The 23,810-nt window shown below is 38.6% G+C and overlaps 4 protein-coding genes across 7 annotated transcripts in view; 1 reads left to right on the top strand and 3 right to left on the bottom strand.

Moving 5' to 3' along the window:
- Nucleotides 1-536, bottom strand: part of LOC5515875 (DNA-binding protein RFX2) — a 60,302-nt gene extending 59,766 nt beyond the window's left edge. For all 3 annotated transcript variants that reach the window (XM_032385647.2, XM_032385648.2, XM_032385649.2), the window contains exon 1: nucleotides 441-536. The gene's annotated coding sequence lies outside the window, so the exon portion shown is untranslated. The remainder of the gene's footprint in view (nucleotides 1-440) is intronic.
- Nucleotides 531-10,746, bottom strand: LOC5515876 (FYN-binding protein 1). Of its 2 annotated transcripts, XR_007312397.1 has the most exons (12): nucleotides 10,604-10,746; nucleotides 8,849-9,417; nucleotides 6,812-6,934; nucleotides 5,429-5,453; nucleotides 5,059-5,304; nucleotides 4,403-4,610; nucleotides 3,810-3,969; nucleotides 3,257-3,297; nucleotides 3,150-3,172; nucleotides 2,768-2,871; nucleotides 1,901-2,350; nucleotides 531-1,349 (listed from the first exon to the last, which is right to left on the bottom strand). XR_007312397.1 is itself a non-coding variant. In XM_048730851.1 (11 exons), the coding sequence occupies exons 2-11, from the start codon at nucleotides 9,402-9,404 to the stop codon at nucleotides 2,322-2,324; spliced, it is 1,515 nt and encodes a 504-aa protein (XP_048586808.1). In that variant the 5' UTR covers nucleotides 9,405-9,417; nucleotides 10,604-10,746; the 3' UTR covers nucleotides 1,459-2,321. The 2 variants fall into 2 exon arrangements, 1 of the variants encoding a protein (XP_048586808.1); XM_048730851.1 differs by lacking the exon at nucleotides 531-1,349 and having other exon boundaries at nucleotides 1,459-2,350.
- A 1,105-nt stretch (nucleotides 10,747-11,851) lies between these two features.
- LOC5515877 (EGF-like repeat and discoidin I-like domain-containing protein 3) lies at nucleotides 11,852-17,658 on the bottom strand. The gene is made up of 5 exons (XM_048730853.1): nucleotides 17,214-17,658; nucleotides 14,351-14,683; nucleotides 13,824-13,929; nucleotides 12,801-13,135; nucleotides 11,852-12,598 (listed from the first exon to the last, which is right to left on the bottom strand). Exons 1-5 carry the CDS (start codon nucleotides 17,247-17,249, stop codon nucleotides 12,437-12,439), a joined length of 972 nt encoding a protein of 323 aa, XP_048586810.1. The 5' UTR covers nucleotides 17,250-17,658; the 3' UTR covers nucleotides 11,852-12,436.
- Nucleotides 17,659-20,514: 2,856 nt separating this feature from the next.
- LOC125568075 lies at nucleotides 20,515-21,494 on the top strand. The gene has a single exon (XM_048729433.1). The coding sequence runs from the start codon at nucleotides 20,582-20,584 to the stop codon at nucleotides 21,281-21,283; it is 702 nt and encodes a 233-aa protein (XP_048585390.1). The 5' UTR covers nucleotides 20,515-20,581; the 3' UTR covers nucleotides 21,284-21,494.
- The last annotated feature ends 2,316 nt before the right edge of the window (nucleotides 21,495-23,810 follow it).

Genomic DNA, 23,810 nt, shown 5'->3' with positions numbered 1-23,810 from the left:
GACTGATGCCTGAGTATCTTCATCTTGTTGTGTTTATTTTGAATTTATGAATTTTTTGGGTTGTGGGTACTTCCCAAAGCCGGTACAGGCCGGTTGAGGGGTCAATGTGTTAAAAAAGAAAGAGGAGCAATGACATGACATGAGAAACAGCAATTAGAAACTGACAAAAAAACAAAATTTCGTTGTGATGCAAAGTTTCAAGCAAAAATAAAAACTTATACGTTATACGGTCAAACAAATTCACCCTAAAAACCTTATTGAAAATAAAAATTACATGTTGTGCTGTTTTCGATTATTCAAAGCGAGTTTCTATGGCGATCAAATTGCTATGGCAATGAGTAGTTGGCATGCCGTGCAACGTGCATTGTGTCCATGATTTGAGAACATTATACACTTAATCAGACTTCGCTGTCGAACGAATGATACAGTTTGAGACTGACCTTTCACTGGAAGAGTAGAAGATGAACAAGTTTACTTCTCGTGGAAGAGTTATCCGTCGTTATGTACTTTGATTTCCCGTTTTTTCTCTACGAAATCTGCAAGTTTTTTGAATGATCGCGCCATTATCACGTGAGTAACCGTGAGCTAAGTAGTGCGCATGCTCCCCGAGTACAACTGCTTTGCCTTCCAGTGTCGCGCGCCTCATAACATCAATCTCTGTATTCCTTTTTTTCCTTACCAGGAGCGGATACAAACTTTTATTAAAGGAGGTAGATTATGGATCCGGATATAAGATTGAGACTTAACTTTCGGACAAGAATTTTACATGAATTTCCACAAAAAGAGGGTGGAAATCCACTCAATCATCCCTGCTTATACAAACCCATCGGTCGCGCCAGTCCCCAAAATGTTAAAAGTCCTCTTCCCTACTAGCCCCCTGAATGCATGCTACGATTTCAAATATACTTAAATTGGCAATGGTGCATGCATTGCGCCACGACATCACCACGACTGGGTCTACAAGGGGGCCATGACTAACATAACGATTGGTCTACGAGGGAGCATGACATCACGACTGGACCTACGATATGAGGGGGCCACGTCAAGTTTGTACCTACGAGGGGGCCACGACATCACGATTGGACCTACGAGGGGGGCCACGACATCGTCACGATTGGACCTACGAGGGGGCCACGACATCATCACGATTGGACCTACGAGGGATCCACGACATCACGATTGAACCTTCGAGGGGGCCACGACATCAGAATTGGACCTACGAGGGGGCCACGACATCATCACGATTGGACCTACGAGGGGGCCACGACATCACGATTTGCATTTGACCTACGAGGCGGCCACGACATCACGATTGGACCTACGAGGGGGCCACGACATCAGGATTGAACCTACGAGGGAGCCACGACATCACGATTAGACCAACGAGGGGGCAAGGATATCACGATTAGACACCTACGAGGTGCTTGTGAAAAAAATACAAATAATTACATCATTGAGTGACTTTTTATAAGAAGCTCTATTTTACCTCTTTGCGTAATGTAACCAGCATATATATTATTTTATCATCGTACAATGTAGCTGTAAGTTTTTATTCCCAAACTACGTACATAATCTAATCGTATGAAACATGCATAATATTTTTCTCCATAAAATACAAAATTGTGTAAATGGGATAAGCCAGAGACCTAAAAATATTGCCTTAAGACGTTGACATGTAATACACTTAAATCCTTTCCGCTTTCCACTTCTTTCTATAATTACAATTTACAAAACAAAATTTGCTCACTGCCTAGCGAGGCCAAAAACTCACAGTGTGCGGACGTAAATCGAACGAAATCACGTCTCGCGAGCAACTGAGACAAAATTCTCACCTGCTTGAACTGTGAGTTTTTGGCCTAGCGAGGCAGTGAGCAAATTGCACGCGTGGTGTTTTGCTCACCGTGTGCGCCGGGCTTTAAGTTTTCTCAAGATCGAACGCTTGAAAGATTGCTACGACAAATCAGAAAATTGTCCTTAGTGAAGAAACGAGACGATTAAATAGTCTCAGATAAGAAAGATTCTAGAAAATGGGTACGTATAAAAATACCTATAATATAAAAATATCTTTAATTGAAATTACCTAAGCAACGAGCCTGCAAATTGCAAGCCTAGAGAATAAAAGCATACATATTACCTTATGCTTTCTTGGATAAGTATAAAAAATGGACTTGGTACAAGAAAAAAACGCACAATTCACACACTTGAAGTATTTCTTATGTGTGTAAATACCAGAGAAGACTAATATATTTATAAGAATAGGAAGAAAATATCTAATTTGTATAAACTTTCAATCGTCTGTAACGAGCAAGACGCTTTAAGACTTATCCAACATCGTCATAGAATTCCTCATCTGTAAACAAATCAGTTTAAATTTGGTTAGAAAAGAGCTGCAGCAGACCTCAAAATAGTAGGCACGAACAGAATAAAAAAAAAATAAAAAAAATATTAGGGAGGGGGGCACACTGACGCCTCTACAGGTTATTTGCTTATAATTTGGATGGGTGCAAACCTACAAGGATGTTTATAAACTAGACTCGATAGACAGGCTTAATCATTGCTTGCATTACTACGCAGGCAGCCAAGACAAAGTCTCCAAAATCAAACTTGGAATACTATGACGCAATAAATAGAAGAAAAAAAACAAGCTGGTGGTTCTTATTTATATAGTGTAGTGGTGTGTTTAACTCTCCAAATCAAAACCTCTCCCAGACACACGCTAAGACTCTCCGCCTGGGTACAGGGTAAAAGGGTGGCTAAGGTAGCTTACCTTCACTTCCTGAGGTTGCAGGCGGTGGGTTATTAGCAGAAGAAGACAACTCTGAACCTTGAAAAGTCTCCACGACCTCATAGAGATCTTCATCCGCACCATCACTGAGCCAAAAAAAAGATATCAGGTCTGACGAATGGAAACATGATGTTCCAGGTAATATCTAATGCCAAGGTCAAGACGAGTCACAGAGTCAGAGCAATGCAGTGAAATATGACACTCGTTCAGTCAACATTAGTTAGTCTCAGGTTAAGTTCAAAAGTCGTATTATCCATGAGCCGTATTCAATGCTCATGGATAATACGACGTTTGAACTCAACCTTACACTCTTGCAAAGCGCACAGCTTACTGTTAAGTCTTAACAAAAAATCTAGATCCTTACCTCATTTCCTCAATAGCAGATGCCTGATGACCAAACATAGGGTACATATAAGAGTTATTGATATGGTCAATAAAAAAAAACACATACAGTAGGGCAACACTACGCACCTGATTGTCCAGTGCTATGACGTCTTCTGGTACATAACCATCTGCAGGAATAAACCATTTTTATGTTACAGCCAACTTATAACTACCTCAATGTCAAATACAGTCGAGCTTTGCTCTCGTAAGTGACCAGCTCCGATGACACGATCACGAATCATCGATCGAATTATCACACAAACCCTGTAATTAAAAACCATTAAGGAATTTTACAATAACAATTTTCTAACTGTTATTGTGTTATTGGCAATTCATTGTGTTCGGAAAATTTATAAAAGCAAGGATCTCTAGTCCATAGACAGCTCCACGATTTATCTTTTTTCCAGTCACAATGACCATCCCATTGTTTGCGGCACGCTTTATAAACTGTTTGACAAATGTCGCCATTTGAAGGGGATCATTTTCTCATTAAGAGAAAACTAAAATATTACGGAGTTATTATCACGATAACTTTCATTTTAATTAATCTTCTGTTAGCGACCAACACCTACTTGTAAAGTATTTGGCGCCCAGTGGACCAGCTCTTTTAAAGAACACATTTTTTAACTAAAGTACTTACAATGCCCTTCAGGTGATTTGATCAGCCATTTGTTATTGGGACAGCCCTCTTGAGTGATGCGGTAAAGAATGTTGCCCTTGCTACATGGAAACTCATGTTTTCCAGCACCCTTGAAGTCTTCCTTGGCTTTCGAAATAATGTATGGCTCATTGCCTTTCAACTACAATATGATAAACATATCAAAATCTGTGCAACATTAGTCTGTTAGTCGTAAATCCTGTGGCATACAATGTGAATAAGAAAGAAAAAAACACACAAAGAAATCAACAAAATAACAGCAAATTCGGCTCCTCTTTCATAAAATCCATGCTTTGACCCTCTTTTATTTGAACTTTTGAATCTGCCCCGCCCGAGTGAGACTCGCTCTTTGGGTGTTCGGAAAACAAAACAATTCTGAATAACTTCTCCAAAATAATAGCAGGCTGGAGCAAAATAGAAATGTAGTCAATGATAAATACTAAATCTATATATTGAGTAAATCCAATGAAAGGCAGCTATACAGATTCTCAAAGCACCAACAATTAAGCTGATCATCACATCACATTTTGAGTAGGAGGGATGAATTCCAACCAGCAAAACTTAGTGTCATATACCTTGTGAATTTTTTTAAGTTCCTTGTCTGCTTTTTCTCTCCTTTTTCTTTCCTCTTCTTTCCTTTTCTTCTCTTCACGCTCTCGTTTCTCTTCCTCTTTCTTTCTTTTTTGCTCATCTCTTTCTTTTTTCCTTTGCAATTCCCTTTCCCGTTTCTCTTTTTCTTTATCTTTTTTCTCCCTTTTCTTACTTTCTTCAGCATCCACTTCACTAAATATAACAACAAAGTAATCAAAACAATAATCAAAATTGTAGCAAGAATGTGAGATAAGGCAAATGTACTATGGGGTGTGGGCGTATAGGTTTAACTTTGGATAAAAGGGATGCAGGTGTATAGGTTTATCCTTGGATGAGAGGGATGCAGATGTATATGTTTACCTTTGGGTGGGAGTGGTGCAGATGTATGGTACTACCTTTGGGTGGGAGGGGTGCAGATGCATGGTACTACCTTTGGGTGGGAGGGGTGCAGATGTATGGTACTACCTTTGGGTGGGAGGGGTGCAGATGCATGGTACTACCTTTGGGTGGGAGGGGTGCAGATGTATGGTACTACCTTTGGATGGGAGGAGTGCAGATGCATGGTACTACCTTTGGGTGGGAGGGGTGCAGATGTATGGTACCACCTCTGGATGAGAGGGGTGCAGATGCATGGTACTACCTTTGTGTTGGGGATGCTCCTGGTCTGGTGTCAGGTAGTGGTGGTGCAGCGGCCTCACTTGGGAGAATTTCATATTCATCTTCACCAAATACTTCCTCTCCTCCTGCTCCAGCAATTGAATCAACAGGCTGGTAGACATCATCACCAAAGTCTTCATCACCAGCACTAGCACCCAAACCATTTGCAGCAGGGAGAGTTGAAGTAAAGGTTTCCAAGTCATCATAGAAATCCTCAGAAATTGGTTCACTAAGGAAAAAAGTATTGCGCTCTGGTAAGACGAATGCTTTGTGTCAATTAGGTATTTGCTAGCCCTAAGAGTATACATGGATTATATGCTTTTGTTGTTTTCAAAGTCTTAATTCTGGCATACCTGCTTTCTTGGTTTTCCTGTATGCCTGTAAGAATGAAAAAAAAGATTTTAGTATTATACAGCATTGTGAATTTTGTATTAAAGAACGAGGAATATCAAAATGGCCAACATTTAACACTGCTTTATTCACAAAAAATATCTAAACCAACCTCTATTAAAAGATTCTGTATCAAAGATACTATCAAAGAAATATTGCTACTGGAATATCAGACATTTCTTGCTATTTTCAATGGAAATAATGATACAGGAATAAGACGATATTAACAATTTTACAGATAAAGCCCTCATTTATCTCAGGTCATGCCAGTACCAAGATCAGGTCATGCCTATACCCAGCTCAGGTCATGCCTATACCTAGCTCAGGTCAAGCCCATACCTAGCTCAGGTCATGTCCATATACCTAGATCAGGTCATGCCTATACCTAGCTCAGGTCATGTCCATATACCTAGATCAGGTCATGCCTATACCTAGCTCAGGTCATGCCTATACCTAGCTCAGGTCAAGCCCATACCTAGCTCAGGTCATGTCCATATACCTAGATCAGGTCATGCCTATACCTAGCTCAGGTCATGTCCATATACCTAGATCAGGTCAAGCCCATACCTAGCTCAGGTCATGTCCATATACCTAGATCAGGTCATGCCTATACCTAGCTCAGGTCTTGTCCATACCTAGATCAGGTCATGCCTATACCTAGCTCAGGTCATGCCAATACCTAGCTCAGGTCAAGCCCATACCTAGCTCAGGTCATGTCCATATACCTAGCTCAGGTCATGCCTATACCTAGATCAGGTCATGCCTATACCTAGCTCAGGTCATGCCAATACCTAGCTCAGGTCAAGCCCATACCTAGCTCAGGTCATGTCCATATACCTAGCTCAGGTCATGCAATACCTAGCTCAGGTCAAGCCTATACCTAGCTCAGGTCATGCCAATACCTAGCTCAGGTCAAGCCCATATAGCTCAGGTCATGTCCATATACCTAGATCAGGTCATGCCTATACCTAGTTCAGGTCAAGCCCATACCTAGCTCAGGTCATGCCTATACCTAGCTCAGGTCATGCCAATACCTAGCTCAGGTCAAGCCCATACCTAGCTCAGGTTATTTTCCATATACCTAGCTCAGGTCATGCAATACCTAGCTCAGGTCAAGCCTATACCTAGATCAGGTCATGTCCATACCTAGATCAGGTCATGCCCATATACCTAGCTCAGGTCAAGCCCATACCTAGCTCAGGTCATGTCCATACCTAGATCAGGTCATGTCCATACCTAGCTCAGGTCAAGCCCATACCTAGCTCAGGTCAAGCCCATACCTAGCTCAGGTCATGTCCATACCTAGATCAGGTCATGCCCATACCTAGCTCAGGTCATGTCCATACCTAGCTCAGCTTTAACTTGGTCTGCAACCTGGTCTACATCATCATACATCTCTTCTTGTATGGGCTCGACTTCAGAAGATTTGTGGAGCATGTCAACACCTGAATTGATGTCATCATAATCCTCTGCAAACATACATAAAGAAATAAAATTGGTTAAACTGAGAATCATACCAGTTTAGTTCCAACAGACACACTACCCTTAATGTAACAATTTTAAAAATGATTGCATCAAGGAGCCCCTGTTCTCTAAAATTATAACGTAATTGACTTGAAGTAAACTGGTGCGATTAAGGCTTTAAGAGGCTGCGAGAACCAAGGAATTTTAATCTCAATGACTTGACTATGCTGGAGGAATCATTTTTTAGCGGAGCCAGCGCGGCCGACACCGTGACTTCATAAAGTTTTTGCATTAATTTCGTCGTGGCTAAATCCAAGAAAGAAATTCAACACATCTTTTAAGATGTGTTAAAACACTTTTATAATAAAAAAACGTACAAACGATGGATGGAAGGACAAAGGATGGGTTTGACAAAAGAAGGTAAGTAAGACGTCAATTTTATAAACTTCGTCGGAGCTATGAAAAACTCTTGTGTTGATATATTTCTAGCACTCAAACAGTTAGAGCCATGATGGGATGTTGATGTTTTATTATACCTAGTTCCTAACTAGTAATTCAGCTAGTTAGTTCATACATTATCCCATAAAAAGGATAGAAATTGTGCGATTGATTGTTCGTAAACAAACGTCCTGTTTCTTTTAGAAAATGTTGTTATTTCTTTGCTTTTAACTCATTCAAGAAAAGTGAACAGCTTTTTATGGGATAACTTTTAAATTGTAAATAAAAAACGATTTCTTATCTGGAGATTCTTCATCACATTTAAGTTCTGTCAGCTCTTTTATGAAAGATATCGAGCGAGGAACGGTTTTAGTTTATATTTTGTGAGTTTGAAGAACATTTAAAATTTAAAATGAATTCTGTTTTTAATTTTAGAAAAAAAAAGGGGTTCATGAGGGGTACTAAAAAGATCTGATTTACCTACACAGTTCCCTTTGCATATGATTCTTGAATACCCCAGCTCAACGTTTTCATACAACATCTCAAAAATCCCATCTCTTCAATTTTCATAGAAAACTAAAGACAGTTTTTTTTGTTGGAAGCATTTAGTTCGATACCTATAGTTTTTCTCTACAGATTTTCCTAAAAAAAGGTGAAAAGGCAATTCAACCTGCATCAAAAACAAAAACAAACCACATCTTTTTGTAATGCCACACCAAGCCCTATTTTATGTTTTAACACAAAAATACCAGGTGTACATACCCAAACCATGATGCTTCAATATGGGGGTCTAGTGGGTCCATGGACCTCCTCATTGAGGGTCAGTGTTTTGTAAAATCCACCCAAGGCAAAGTGTCAATTCAAAGAGTATTAGCAAAAAAAAAAAAAAAAGTAAAGAAGGTTGATAAAACTGTTTATCCAATATTTGTAATTTCTACCAAATTACTTTTATTACCCTAACTGAGAGAAAATTATAAAAATCAAGAAAATCTAGTAGTAGTGCAATGTGAAAGGAAGAAAGGGAATTTGGACAGTGTAGGTAAGTATGGAGCACATTTAATGGCAAAAACGATATGCTTATGTATAAAAACGTGTTGTGTTTCGATGTGGTTTTAAAAGTTAAAGAGAATAAAAAAGCACCCATTTTACTGTAAAAAACTTGAATTCATTTTCAATTCTTCAATGTTCCCTATTGGATGATACCTATATACACCCAACAAGTTTTTCCGGGTTAAAGAACAATAAAAATATATATACATACATATTCAACTCTAAACCTGTGCATCAAGCACTTTTCTATAAAAACGGCTTCACTCACACATGACATACATACATATATAGGTATTATAATATGGCTTAAATTGATTGCATGCTGCATGCTGGCTCCGCTTTTAGGCAGTGCCTAAATATATATATTAATGACAATACCTGCCTGCACACTGTCTACTACAAATAGGAAGAGATGTTAAATGCCAACTTACCTTGTTGAAAGTCATTGCCATTCACATCTGTTTCAATTGGCATTGGTTTTGGTGCAATGATAACATTGTGATTACTGAATTTTTCTAAAACTTCCTTTAGCGATGCAGTCTTTTGTGGTTTCCTAGGAGGCTTTCCTATGCTTTGTAATGTTGGAAGTGGCCTTAGTTTTGGTTTTCCCGCCAAAAGATTCCCATTTGTGTCTTTTTCTTCAATTTCCTTTTTCTCTTGACTCAATCTTTTTACAAGCTCAGGTTTCGGCTTTGGTTTGGGAGCAAGAGCAGGCTTTGACTCATTTTCGAAATGTGCACGACGACGAATGAAAGCTGCTTTTAATTCATCATCACCTTCACCATTTTGTGAGCTCTGTGGTGGTATGTCTGATTCAATCAAGCTCTCCCTTTTCCCAGTCTTTTTTAGTTTAGGGAATACAAAGTTACTCCCTTCTATAGGAAGAGCACATCCATGTACTGCTTTTGCTGCTATTGGGAGTTTGGGGACTGGGGCACGTTTTAAAGACCCAAGCTTGGATTTCAGATCATCTGGTGAGAGAGCCATACTCACTTAAAACCTATGAAAAACACATAAATCATAAGGTACTCAAGACACAAAACAGGCTGAAAGCTAATCATTTACTCTTGCAAAGTTATGTTAAATTAATAAATAGGATGTAACATTACTTTGTGAGATATTTGACATTTTGTTTGATAGCTTGTAGCCAAAGTTGCATGACAACAAAATATTTTTGTAGTGTGTATGACCACATTTTGTAGTGTGCATCACCACATGTATGTATCAAATAGCTTGACATGGGGTCAATTGAAAATCAAGATTTTAATAACAAAGAAATTCACAAAAATAAATTGGAAATCATCCTATGAAAATGGGCTACTCAGTCCAATCCAAACTGAATCAGACAAAATAAATTTAATACCTAGGTCCTAGGTATAATAGGGGACATGCACTAAGAGATCACATGACTGTTTGGGTGGCAAACTAGTGTGCGCTCAGCCTTTTAGCGGCAAAATAACAGCAAAAGAAAAGCAACTTATTCAGCGCTTACGGAAAAAAAGCAAAATTCTTTTTTTCAGAAAGTGTTTAGTTTCATTTAAAGATTTTATTTCTTCGTCATTCTCTGGTGTGACGGTCGCAGTAATTTCTCATTTTTTGTTTGATCATTTTGTTTTGAATTTTGTTTTGAAAAAGGTCACGTGATCTCTTAGCTCAAGTCCCCTATTAAAGTATAGACTTCCCGGAAGTAATAACTCACGCACAAGTAATGCCTAGCGCATAATATGATCTCGCGAAATAACAAATGTTTCCATTCAAAACAAGCCAAATTACAAAAACAAATTACAGCCTGAGTTAAAAAGGAACTATTTAAAACTATTGGATCAAGCCCTTTAGAAAGATTCTTGTGAATATACGATCTTTGGGAAGGCAGTTTGGGTTGTGCTGCAACGGTGATTAACAATGTCATCGTTTATTTAAATCGGAGTTTCCGACTTTTCTACGGCTTTAAGCAGTTCTAATATTAATTTATAATCATACAATGGTTGTAGCAACCTTTAGCGGTCAACTAGCAAGTACAAATCTCAATACTTATCCCCACAAAGACTTAACTTTGATTAGAATTTCTTCTTCAAAACAATCGATAAATTCAAGAATTAAAGAAACTTTCAGCTAAACATAGTAGTTTTTTGTCGATAACCTAGTCGAAAAAATACAGTGTGTATTCAGTTAACGTAAAAACTTACTTGTTATTCGCTTATTCGATGCATAAACATTTTGTAAATGCCAAAGAGTTTGCAATCTTGCAGACTTGCTCCGACTCAGCTCTCTTCAAGAGGAAGTAGTGATTACTCGTACTCCCAGCGCTAGGCTGTCAATCAAACCCTTCGTGTACAGTTATTGGTCTGATGCTGGTCGGTGGGAGGGAAGTTTCAGTCTCGCGATTTAGCTAGTGGGAGGGGTGTGTGAGTACTGCTCGGACGAGCGGTCTCTGAGGAGCGAGGCATCCGGTGATTATTTCGCGGCCTAAGAAGGGAGAAAAGAAAACAGTCGAAGGATTCCTCAAGAACATTGGAGATGTCGGGAGGTTATAGCCTTAATGCTTTTATATAAGCATACTCGATTGCATTTTTAAAAGAACGCAAGATAAATTCCCCTGAATTCAACCATCCTAGACTAATCTTATGCTCTCTTGCTAGACTGATTAACGATAATAAGGCGTGTTTTTTCTTTTTTTTCCTAGTGCACATTCGAAATTTAAAATTCAAGTGGGACCGCCAAAAAAGAGTACGGGTGCTGTAAAATCCACAGTTTTTTCATGTCTTATAAAGTATTACTTCCTCCCCTCAAGAAATCCAGGATCCACTTCTAAGTCCAGCATCACTGATTGTAAGTTGACTAGAGTTACCTCACCCACGAGTGTCGAGCCTAGAGGTCCTAGGGCAAAAATTGAGGTCATTGAGCCACACCACCAAAGTATACAATACACTTTATTTTTCATACGCAAATGACATGGACAAATAGATTGCGTAAACAAGTTTCTATTTTTTTTTTTTTTTTCGCGTGTATAAAACAAATAGATCACTTTTTCTTGGGCGTGACTGCAATAATACTCCACGGACACAAGTAACGCATGGGACGCTCATGATGGACCAGGGGTGGAACTAGGGGTGGGCCAGGGGCGGATCTAGGGGTGGGCCAGGGGCGGATCTAGGGGTGGACCAGGGGCGGATCTAGGGGTGGGCCAGGGGCGGATCTAGGGGTGGGCCAGGGGCGTATCTAGGGGTGGGCCGAGCGGGCCTCAGCCCCCCTTTTTCGGATGTTTGGCTTAAAAATAACAAGAAATACACGGAAATTAACGAAAGAACGATGAATCCGGCTTCCACTTTTTTCAGTTCTTAAACCCTTGTTTCGGTCCCCCTTTTTGTAACCCGTGGACCCGCCCCTGCACGCCGTGATAAGACAGGACGCAAACAACAACAACAACAAAAACATACACACACAAAAATCTGATTTCAAATAGCTCGTACACAAGGACGTGGGGATTCAGGGGAGATCTCAAAGCACCATCAAAGGTGCAGTTCTGGGACGTCCTGACATAGTCAATAGACTATAGAATATTCAACAGTTCAAGGATAGGCAGTGTGAAACAATATTTAACAGTTCAATAATAGGCAATGTGTATTGATTTCTACTAACAAAATATACAGGATTCAACAGTTCAAAGATAGGCAATGTATGCATGCAAGCCTGTTTCGTGGAAAACACTTTCTACACGTCAGAATAATACTTCACTAAAAAACGATCTCATAAATAAATAGCGCAACACCGTCCAATTTGAACCCTCTGGTAGCGAAACACAAGAGAAAAAAGTCAGCAGGGACTTCACGTGTTCCGAGTAAAATAGACTGAAAATTAGTTTCTAGTTGAAGCTAACAAGGAGTTCTATCCGAACCAATTTTCAAACTCCACAAAGTCACAAAATAACGAGAGAGTAGGCTAAAGAACCAACAAAACTGAACGATGTTGCGCTTTACTTTCCACTAATGAATCCTTATCATTATGTACAACGTATGGTGTTACGAGAGTTGGTTCAACAACTTTTCGCACCCGTAGATTTCCATCCGCAAGGCACATGCTCTGCCGCAAGTCTTCGCCACAATGCGAAAATAACGAGACATCAATGGTGGCGAGAAGGTGGTAGTTACTGTTTCATTGTTGTTGTTGTTTCCAGGGAAGATCTGTGAAGCACATAATTTTTAAGGACATTAAAGGTTTTAGGGAGGTGCTGGGGTGTGGAGGATGGGGGAGGGGGTTCTACGCAGAGAAAGTCATTAGAGTAAGTATGCAGCTGCTTTGTCTCCTATTATCTTTGTTCTAAAAAGGAGTTCTTTTGTCTCTATTCTTCTCGTTCTTTGTGTCGAGCCCAGTCATTAAACTTACCTTTGGGGCTCCAGGGGATTTCTCTAAAAACACCCAGTCGTTATTATCATCAGAGGTGCAGATCTGGAACGTCTCGACGCGATCGATAGAAATGGGTCTACCATACCCTTGCATTGCAAACGCGGTGATGATCTTAGTCGTGTATAAGTCTATCTTAAACCAGCCACCGTCCACATCATCGGATCTGAGATGGGCTCCCATTGGCCAGATGTCAAGGTTGAGCCGCCCGCGGTCTGTACCATACTTTGGGTCATCTCTGTAAAACGAGGACTGGGATAACTGTGCGGATACAATACGTCCATCTTCCATTCCCAGCGCCGTTCCATTGCACTTATCTTCAAAGAGTCACATTCAGACATAAAAACAAAGCACTCCTAGCTAAACATCATGGAGGAGATTTAGGGAGTGTTCATTGAATACCCTGAGGGGGAAGGAGTGAAGGGAGAATATTTAGAGGGAGAGCTCAGAATTATGTTAGAGGGGAAGGGGGGACCGAAATTTTTAAATAAAAGGAGGGAGAACTGAAATTTTAAGGTGTCTTGACAGATGATATGTGACAAGTATTGAGTAGTGAAAGGTATGCAAATTACTATCAGCGTTTTGAGGCATTGTTGTATATCTGTTTTGGTTTCCATATCTTTAACATCAAATCCAAGTAATCATGTCAGATTTCGTTTTACCGAGAGCGTGGGTGAGTCTCTGTAGCGCCTATGCCTCTCACCGGGTTCCGGGTTCCGGGTTCCGGGTTCTATTCTCTGTTCCGAAGTGAGTTAAGTTAGTTATTTCTTGCCTTTGAGCAGTACTTTTCCGGCTTCTCTGGTTTACCTCTTCATTCATAAACAAGAATAATTGTGATTCTAGGCTGTGTGTTTAGAGTCAGAAATGAGTTATATGGCGGCTTCCCGAGGCGCCTTTCTCTCCCTTCAACTCGCCCATGTGGTATCTTGGTATCTTTGGAATATTTTAAACTCTCTCTCATAAGTTTAACTGTGTATCTATATTGTATAACTAAAATAACCTCACCGCAATCGCGTCCGTAGAATTGCTTAATGCATGTACAGCGGTATGATCCATTGTTGATAAGTGGATGACAGTTTCCATAACGACACGGCGATGAGTCGCACGCCGACTAGGGACGAGGAAAAAGATGTCACCTTTTGTTTAGGACATATTCCGATGGTTGGGATGTAAGGGCATAACTGAAGCGTGAGTGAGTCACTTGGGATAGTGGGACACAAAAAACTGGCGTTGATGATGCATGTTCAGGCTATAAACTGTGATAATTATAATCAGATATTATTTTGATTTTGCAATTTTATTGAAAGTGGACCATTGAATTTTCAAATGCAAACAATAGCAAAAGAGTGGCTTATCAAAATTCCTTATTCTAGTCACTGTTTTCTTGCCTGTCTCCGCTTGCAATCGGGAGTTAAACAAGAAGAAAATTTCAAAAGAAAAAAAGATGTCTTTTTAAGGCAACGATGATTTGGTAAATTTTTATTTAATAATTTTGCAAAACGTTCTGCCGACGGTTCTTTATACAATCCTACCTTGATGAATAAATGCTCGAAGCCGCTGACCCACTTGAGTGTCGCATTATATTTCGTTGTAGGCATCAAGTCACATGACCCATCGACACGACGGTAGTTTACCGAACTGCATGATGGTTCACCCACGCACTGAGATGCGCACGCAATGTCGCTGACCCGATAACGAGTTCTCATGGGCGCGCCTTCTAGCTTGTGGTCATTGACAACATCAAAAACTGCGAATTTATATTTAGGGTCATCTCGGGAGACAAACTCTCTTGCTTGAGGTGTTGGGGCAAGCAGACAAAGCCATGTAACAGCGGAGGTCACCAAGGCAACTGTCCTGGCGTCCATCTGGCAGAATAATTGATAACAGGATCTCAATTGGGGCACATTGGTCACGAATCTCTCTTATAACTAAGTAACTAACTAACTAAGTAACTAACTAACTAACTAACTAACTAACTAACTAACTAACTAACTAACTAACTAACTAACTAACTAACTAACTAACTAACTAACTAACTAACTAACTAACTAACTAACTAACTAACTAACTAACTAACTAACTAACTAACTAACTAACTAACCAACTAACTAACTAACTAACCAACTAACTAACTAACTAACTAACTAACTAACTAACTAACTAACTAACTAACTAACTAACTAACTAACTAACTAACTAACTAACTAACTAACTAACTAACTAGCTAGCTAACCTAGACTAACAAACTAGCTAACCTAGACTAACTAACTAACTCATAGCATCTCAAAATACACTTGATATAAGAAATATAGTAAAAACAGCAAACAATTCAAAATATATTAATATATAATGCTAGAAATTATAGGTTCTTTAAAACATGTTAAAAAGCACTTGTGAAAAGATGGGTTTTAACCATTGTCTTGAATTCATTTAAACTGTCGCAATTTCTTATGTTCAGAGGTAAGGAATTCCAGAGCCTGGGCGCAGTGTGTGAAAATGATTTATAGCCATAAGTTTTAAGATTGCACCTAGGCTCTACCAGTAAGGCTTTCTTTTCAGTGCGCAGACTTCTTCGTGGCACATAAGGTGTAAGCAATTCATTCAAATAGAAAGGAGCTAGGCCATTAAAAGATTTGAAAGTTAAAAGTAGTATTTTGAAATTTATTCTTTTGGGAATAGGCAGCCAATGGAGCTCCTGTAAGATAGGGGTTACGTTATATGGTCAAATTTACGTACACCAGTGGGAATGCGTGCTGCAGAGTTTTGGACAGATTGGAATTTACGGACATGTTCTTGTTTCAGGCCTGAAAGAAGCGAGTTACAATAGTCCAGCCTAGACGTGACAAATGCATGGAGAAGTATCTCGCAGTGTTTAAATGAGATGTATTTTCTTATTTTTGCAATATTGCTTAGTGAAAAAAGCTGATTTGCATATGTTCTTTACTTGCTTGTCCATTGACATTTCGCTGTCAAACCATGTTCCAATGTTTTTTGCTTTTTCTCTATTGCAAGCTGCATTTACTGTTTTAAGGTTTGTTACGACGCAAAATGTAAAAACTAACGCAAAATGTGACATTGATTAAACTCAGATTAGGTTTTGGGCGATGACAAGCATGAAGTACGAAAAGTTCCGTCTTATCACCATTCCGAAGAAGCTTATTGGCTGTCATCCATCTATTTATGTCATCGATACATGATTCAACTAAATGTCGCGACAGAGCAGGTTCTTTATCAGATAAGGATTGAACGACATTTAGATTTGCGTGTCGTCAGCATAAAAATGGAGTTTAGTCCATGTTTCCTGATTATGTCTGCAAGAGGTACAGTGTACATCGAATATAGCAATGGACCTAAAACTGATCGCTAAGGTATACCACAGACAAGCTTCTTGCTTTTTCTGATCTTTCATTTCCGATTTTCACAAACTGAGATCTGTCAGATATGACCTTAACCAGGAGAGCGCCAAACCTTTAATTTTAAAGCGATGTTTAAGTCTTCCAATCAGCAAATCATGATCCACTGTATCGAATGCTGCTGATAAGTCCAGCAATACAAGAATGACACTTTGCCCATCGTCAATGGCTCTCAGAATGTCATTTTGTACTTATTCATACAAACACTGTTATATATTTAAGTTGATTTCAAATAAACGTGAGTTGGGGGTCCCTGTAGATTTCTATTTCTATCAACAACCACACGCGATGCGCAAGGGGAGGTTAAGTTAAAAAAAAAAGATAGAGAAAATAAAAAGATTGAATTCGCCATGGCGCGTCTTTTACCTATTCTCCTTCTCTCATTCTCTTGACTTTACTTATTCTATAAGACGCATGGGTGTTTCCGGTGTCCGGCTTTTTTTCCAGCGTTTTTGCCATAATACAACTCTATGGTTTAGCGCAATCGGCCTTTAACTTAGTGAAATTACTGTTTTTCTTCATCAAAACAATTCTAGTCGATGTTAAACAAGTACCGCTTTCAACGTTTGCAAATCACACGCACATATTATTAGAGTGATACAGTGAAAATTACATTTCGCGTTAAGATTACATTTTGCGTCGTAACAGACCTTAGAACAGTAAATGCAACTTGCAATAGAGAACGAGGAGTCCAGCAAGACAAGTATTCTATGGAATAACCCCCAACCTTACCGTCTTACTTGGTTTCTACTTATACTTATCTCGAACAGAAACAAAGTCTAATTTTAAATCCGTAATGGTGAAATCGTAGTGCTTTCATTTCGACGTCGTTATTGAATTTTTTAAACTTTTTTTAGATAATTTAGATTCATGTCACTTCTTATATGTATAGCCTTCAGATTTGGGAGTTTAAGAGTTTTTGATTGAGAAATAAAACAAAATTAATTCTAAAACTATCCTGAGGAATTAACAGCATACTCACCAGTAAGAAGATAAATGCAGTTTTTCTACCGGCCATTCCTGCACCACCCTATTTGAGTTGCAAAGAATTAAAACTTGAGATCAAAAATGAAATGGAGTTTAACAAATAGTGTTTTAATGATTTATCACACGGCATGCTTCTTCTTCTTTTCATTACGAAAACAATACTAGGATATTCTTTGTATTCCTGGCGTTAATCATTATTTTTGCAGTGCAGCGTGTTGAATGGGAATAGACATCTGCTTGAATATTATTGACATTGTTTTATTAAGTGTGGATAGTCATAAAAACATTTGTACTGCATCGTTGTGAATTTTCAACCCATAAAATTTGAATCATAACGTTATAAACAAACAAAAAATCGTGACCATGGGTTTAGTTTTAAGGTAATACAAGTTTTTGTTGTCGGGGTTCAAAATTGCAAAGTAAAGCTGTACCGATCAAGATACAAAGATGCACAAGATGCAAGATGCACACACACACACTTTTCTTAGCGGATCTTTCTTTATAGATAAAGGTTTTTTTTAAACCAACGGGTTTCAAGCGGTACATATGCAACCGACAACAAATTTGTTGAACAGTTTAAAATCCCGTGCATAAAAACATAGGTTATCCCCCGCGTTCTTATAAATAGAGCTTAGACACTCCGCCGCCCCTGCAAAACCAGATAAGAATGAGAAGGTAAACTATCTAGCTTTGAATCCCTGCTGTTATTTTGACTTTAGAATTGAAATTTCTGTCGATTTGTCTGAAGTTTTGTGAACTGTGTGTTTCCGGTGAATCACAAATTTTTCCATTGCATTCCGCTGATGAATTGACGAGAAGCGCTATTGGTTTGAATAAACTTTATTTTTCGCCTTAAACCCTCCCAAATCACACCAAATCATTTCAGCGATACCAAATATAGAGACAATAAGGATTTTATTACAAATATATTGCATCTTCATGATTTTTTATAATAATAATAATCGATTTTTATAGCGCCACTTCTACTATAAATCCAGTGGCGCTTTACAATATAAAAATTAAGGTAACAATATTTTATTTAAAGTATTTAAAACTTAGTAACTTAGACTAAACTAACTAACTGACTAACTACTAATTAGCAAACTAACTAATTAACTAACTAACTAACTAACTAACTAACTAACTAACTAACTAACTAACTAACTAACTAACTAACTAACTAACTAACTAACTAACTAACTAACTAACTAACTAACTAACTAACTAACTAACTAACTAACTAACTAACTAAATTACTAACTAACTAACTAACTAACTAACTAACTAACTAACTAACTAACTAACTAACTAACTAACTAACTAACTAACTAACTAACTAACTAACTAACTAACTAACTAACTAACTAACTAACTAACTAACTAACTAACTAGCTAGCTAGCTAGCTAGCTAGCTAGCTAGCTAACTAACTAACTAACTAACTAACTAACTAACTAACTAACTAACTAACTAACTAACTAACTAACTAACTAACTAACTAACTAACTAACTAACTAACTAACTAACTAACAACTAACTAACAACTAACTAGCTAACCTAGACTAACTAACTCATACCATCTCAAAATACACTTGATATAAGAAATATAGTAAAAACAGCAAACAATTCAAAATATATACTGCTAGAAATGATAGGTTCTTTAAAACATGTTAAAAAGCACTTCTGAAAAGATGGGTTTTAACCATTGTCTTGAGTTCATTTAAACTGTCGCAATTTCTTATGCTCAGAGGTAAGGAATTCCAGAGCCTAGGCGCAGTGTGTGAAAATGATTTATAGCCATAAGTTTTAAGATTGCACCTAGGCTCTACCAGTAAGGCTTTCTTTTCAGAGCGCAGACTTTTTCGTGGAACATAAGGTGTAAACTTAAATGTTATCTTTAAAAAAATGGCATTTTAACAAAAACTACGATTTCAATAAGGAATACGGGAAAGGTCATTATTTATCGGGGGGGGGGGGGGGGGGGGGAGGCAGCTAATTGAGTTTTTTTTTGGTTCAAAAATCTAAAGCACAAAAATGGCGACCCTCCCCCAAAAAGGCGACCAACAAATTAAGGCCTTCCCAATAATAAATAAACAAGAACTAAAATTATTGTGTGTGTGTGTGTGCGTGTGGGGGGGGGGGGGGGGGGGGGGGTGTGACATAAAGCGGCGGCGGAGCTGGTCACCACCAAGCCAGGAGAAAAGTTTATTTTGAGCCCATTTTTCAGGGGTGTAAATGGTATTGTGTAGGGGGTCTGCGGCCATGCTCCCCCGTGAAAATTTAGCCATTTTCAAATATATGAAATGCTAATTTTTATTAAAACTTAAAAAGAAAACTGCATTATTAGCTCCTTCCCAACTGAAATCTTATTTAAATATGTACCACCAATACCACGAAAGTCATGAAAATGCAAGCAGAAGGCGCATCACATTAATTTATATATTCTGGAAAAAATTGAAATCCCAGACTTTTAGGAGGCTCGGAAATTGATCAGAATAACCTGTTAAAAAAAATAAACCCCTTCCCTAAAGCCTGTATAAAAAATTGAGGCCCTCCCCCAAATCGATGCTCAAAAAATACGAACCCTCCCCCCCAAACAAAGCAGCCCTCTCCCCGTTAAATAATGATAAAAATGATACAACAACTATGGTTTCAATAAACAGTTAGGGTCATAACTAAAATTGGAGGCATTTTGTAAATAAAGAAATTATCCAATCACAGCAGAGTACCCACCCCCTCCCCCTTGGTATTTGTATGCCAAGCGATCACTTGAAACAAAAATGGCGGCGAGAAGGGGAGTACGAATATACAGCCTAACCATATTTGAAGCTGTTTGATCCCCTAAAAATAATATGCCACATTCACTATCGAAATACACGTACTTATAGTTCGCTAAACGATGATCGAAGACCCGGGAAGCACTGTCGATTCGATGCGAATCCCATGCGAATGCGTTGTAATAAGCTATGTACAGCAACTAAAACACTAGTTTCAAAGTTTCAATTGATACAAAATTAAATAGAGAACTTCTACCTTTGCCTCTCTATGTTTCTATCTAAATCACGAGGTATTTTAGTTATTTTAAACTGTTCTTCAAGGCAACCACTTTCGTACCAGGGGTCTACTATAAAGATGGGGATTTTAAAAAGATTTTACTTAATTTTCTCAATAGTTTCACGTGTTATCAAAATGCAACAGATCATTACCTGGTGTGCACTCATGCTGGACGGCTAGCTCCGAGCATTGACCTCTCGGCCATATTCGAACAAATCAATTCACTCGGATTTAGGATGGAGAACGGCTTTTCTAGCGTTCACGCAGACGTAGACAAAGTTAAACATGAGTTTCAAGAGACTCTAGAAATAATGAAGTCCAAGGTTTCCTACTTGGAAACCTCATTAACGTCGGCTTGGGAGGAAATAGAAATCCTGAAACAAGCACAGGAGGAACAAGATAAGAAATGCATGGCGATGGAAGAGCAACTGAATGAGGAACGCGGAAAAAGAATACGCCTTGATGCTTATTCGCGAAGGGAAAACTTGAATTTCAAAGGTATACCAGAAAAAGAAGGAGAAAGCTGTGAGAACATTATAAGAGACTTGCTGCATGAGCTCGGCTTCTCGAATCCTCAAAATATAGGCTTTCATGCTGTCCATCGCCTAGGCAAACCAAGAGATGGCGGAAAACCTAGACCTATCATTGCTCGTGTTATTTCAAGACAAGACAGGGATCTTGATTTTAGGAAGAAACGCAAGTTGGTCGGGTCTACTCGTTACCCTGGCGTTTACATTACTGATGATTTTCAGCGGGAAATTCAAAGAGAAAGGATTATTCTAATTAAAGCAATGGAGAAAGCAAAAGCAATGGGCAAGCAAGCCAAGTGCTCGGGCGCTCACTACATGTTGACGGCAACACATACCAGGTTGCGTCGGTACCTGAGATATACAGGGAAGTGTAAGAATCGTAGAAAAAATATTGCTCATTCTTGTGTCATTGTCGCAAGCTTCCCCCTTATTAGGACTACGAACTTGATTGACTCTTGTTTGCGCCCAGTTATGAATACATGATAAAGGATATATGTCTAATAACAACAAGTAATTTTATAGTTATTGTTAATAATCCAGGCAGCTCCCTATCATACAATGATTTCAGTAATTGTGAATGTTTCTAAGTATATAAATCATAGGGAGTCTTGCTGAGAGGTAACAGAATGGATAATATTTCTCTGAACTAGTTTGCAATCTGAATAACTATTACCATAACAGATAATTTACGGACTTCACGTATATAACTCTAGGGGATTGAGATGCCTCATTACCACTATTTTCCTTTGTTTTCACCATAATGGAATCAACTCATTGTCAATTTAGATTGCTTTCACTCAATGTACGCGGTCTTCGTTCGAAAGAAAAAAGGCAGAGAGTTTTCGATTGGCTAAATCGTCAAGATGCTGACATTATATTTTTACAAGAAGTCCACAGCACCAAGGATGTTGAATTGGAATGGATGAAAAAGTTATGGAAAGGCGAATCTATTTACGCGCACGGAACTTCACAGAGCAGAGGTACGGCGATCTCGATTCGAGAAAATTTAGATTTTAAAATTAAGTACTGTCAAAGAGATAAAGATGGGCGTTTTGTTTTTCTAGATATTATTACTCAGGAGTCTCCTTTTCTATTCATTAATGTATACGCACCTAATAATGTAAACGAACAGGTTTCATTCTTCAAAACAATAGCGCAAATGATAAGTTACTATCAAGCTGCCTCCATATCGAATCTAATTTTAGGCGGCGATTGGAACGTTACTCTAGACCCGTCTCTCGACGGATCAGGAGGCAACTTATCAAAGAATCCTCCAAAGTGTTAAAGCGAATAATGCAAGAAAATGGTTTGATTGACATCTGGAGAGTCAGAAACCCAGATTCAAAACGCTATACTTGGCGTCAGAAAAAACCGCTAGTTCAGAGACGCTTGGACTTTTGGCTTATAAGCAATTTTCTTCAAGATGAAATCGAAAGCGCATAAATAAAAACGGCAATACAAACTGACCATTCAGCAATCCTTTTCAGCATAGATAATCTAGAATTTCAAACTCCTGGACCTTCTTTCTGGAAAAACAATACGAGCCTCTCCGACGATGAAAATTACGTTTCCATGATAAAAGCTAAAATTGAAGAACTTAAGAAAGATACACAAAGTTATACGGACCCGCGCATTCGCTGGGATTGGATTAAATATAATATAAGATCAGAAACAATCAAATATAGTAAACAAAAAGCCAAGAAGCGCAGAGATGATCTGAGACGCATTGAAAAAGAGCTCACGCGTCTTGATGAGCTCTGCTCTAGTGTACCTTCTATCGATAATATGAACAACTTGGAAGCAAAAAAATGGAATACGAGGTAGCAAATGATTATATCATGCAAGGCTCTATAGTTAGAGCATGGGTACAATGGTACGAGAAGGGAGAGAAAAACTCAAAATATTTTCTAAACTTAGAAAAAATTGCAAAGAAAAGGACTGCGATCAGAAAACTAAAGGTATTGGATGGTACGGAAATCACCAACCCAAAGCGAGTAAGGGACGAGATCAAACAATTTTATTACAATCTGTACCGAAAAAAAAACAGTTGATCGGGTCGACAACATGTTTTGCCCCTTTCTCGATACCCCACAATTACGTAAACTTGATAACGATATGCAAAAATCATGTGAGGGGGATTTAACAATTGCGGAATGTTTTAACATATTGTCAACCTTTAAGAATAATAAGACGCCAGGAAATGACGGGTTACCTATCGAGTTTTTCAAGACGTTCTGGCTGGCGCTCGGTGAAATTTTAGTAGAATGTTTAATTTACTGCAGAGCAAACGGAGTACTCTCAAAAACAAGCCATAATTAAATTGATAGAGAAGAAAGAAAAAGATCGACGCTCTCTTATAAACTGGCGTCCTATCTCTTTGATCAATACAGATGTTAAAATAGGCTCTAAATGTATCGCCAAAAGATTGGAAAAAGTGCTACCTTTTCTTATCCATGAAAGCCAGTCAGCCTTTGTTAAAGGGAGATCGATTTTTGATGCTATACGTACCATTGATGATATGCTTTTTTACTGCGAATCCGAAAGTATAGAAAGCTTGCTTATCACGATTGACTTTGAAAAAGCGTTTGATTCCATTGACACTGAATTTATGTTTAAAACACTAGAAGCAATGAACTTTGGACCATCTTTCCTTGATTGGGTAAAGACCTTTTATAAAAACATAACTAGCTGCGTCATGAACAATGGACTTGCTACACCATACTTTGCGATTAACAAGGGGGTGCGCCAAGGAGACCCCCTCTCTGCGTTCCTTTTTATACTCGTGCTTGAGGCGGTGGCAACCTCAGTAAGAGAAGATATAAACATCAAAGGTATCAAAGTAGATTGCAAAGAGATTAAGTGATTTTTGCTGACGATCTAACAATCTTTATTCGCGACCAATCATCATACCAGTTCTTGTTACATAAACTGGCAATGTTTAGAGCTTTTTCAGGGCTTAGAGTCAATAATGACAAAACAGAGGTCCTTGGCCTGGGACCAATAAAGATAA

This window comes from Nematostella vectensis, chromosome 1, assembly GCF_932526225.1.
Source record: "Nematostella vectensis chromosome 1, jaNemVect1.1, whole genome shotgun sequence".
Classification (NCBI taxonomy): domain Eukaryota; kingdom Metazoa; phylum Cnidaria; class Anthozoa; order Actiniaria; family Edwardsiidae; genus Nematostella; species Nematostella vectensis.
The sequence above is the reverse complement of the archived record's forward strand: the minus strand, read 5'-3'. Positions and strand labels throughout refer to the sequence as shown.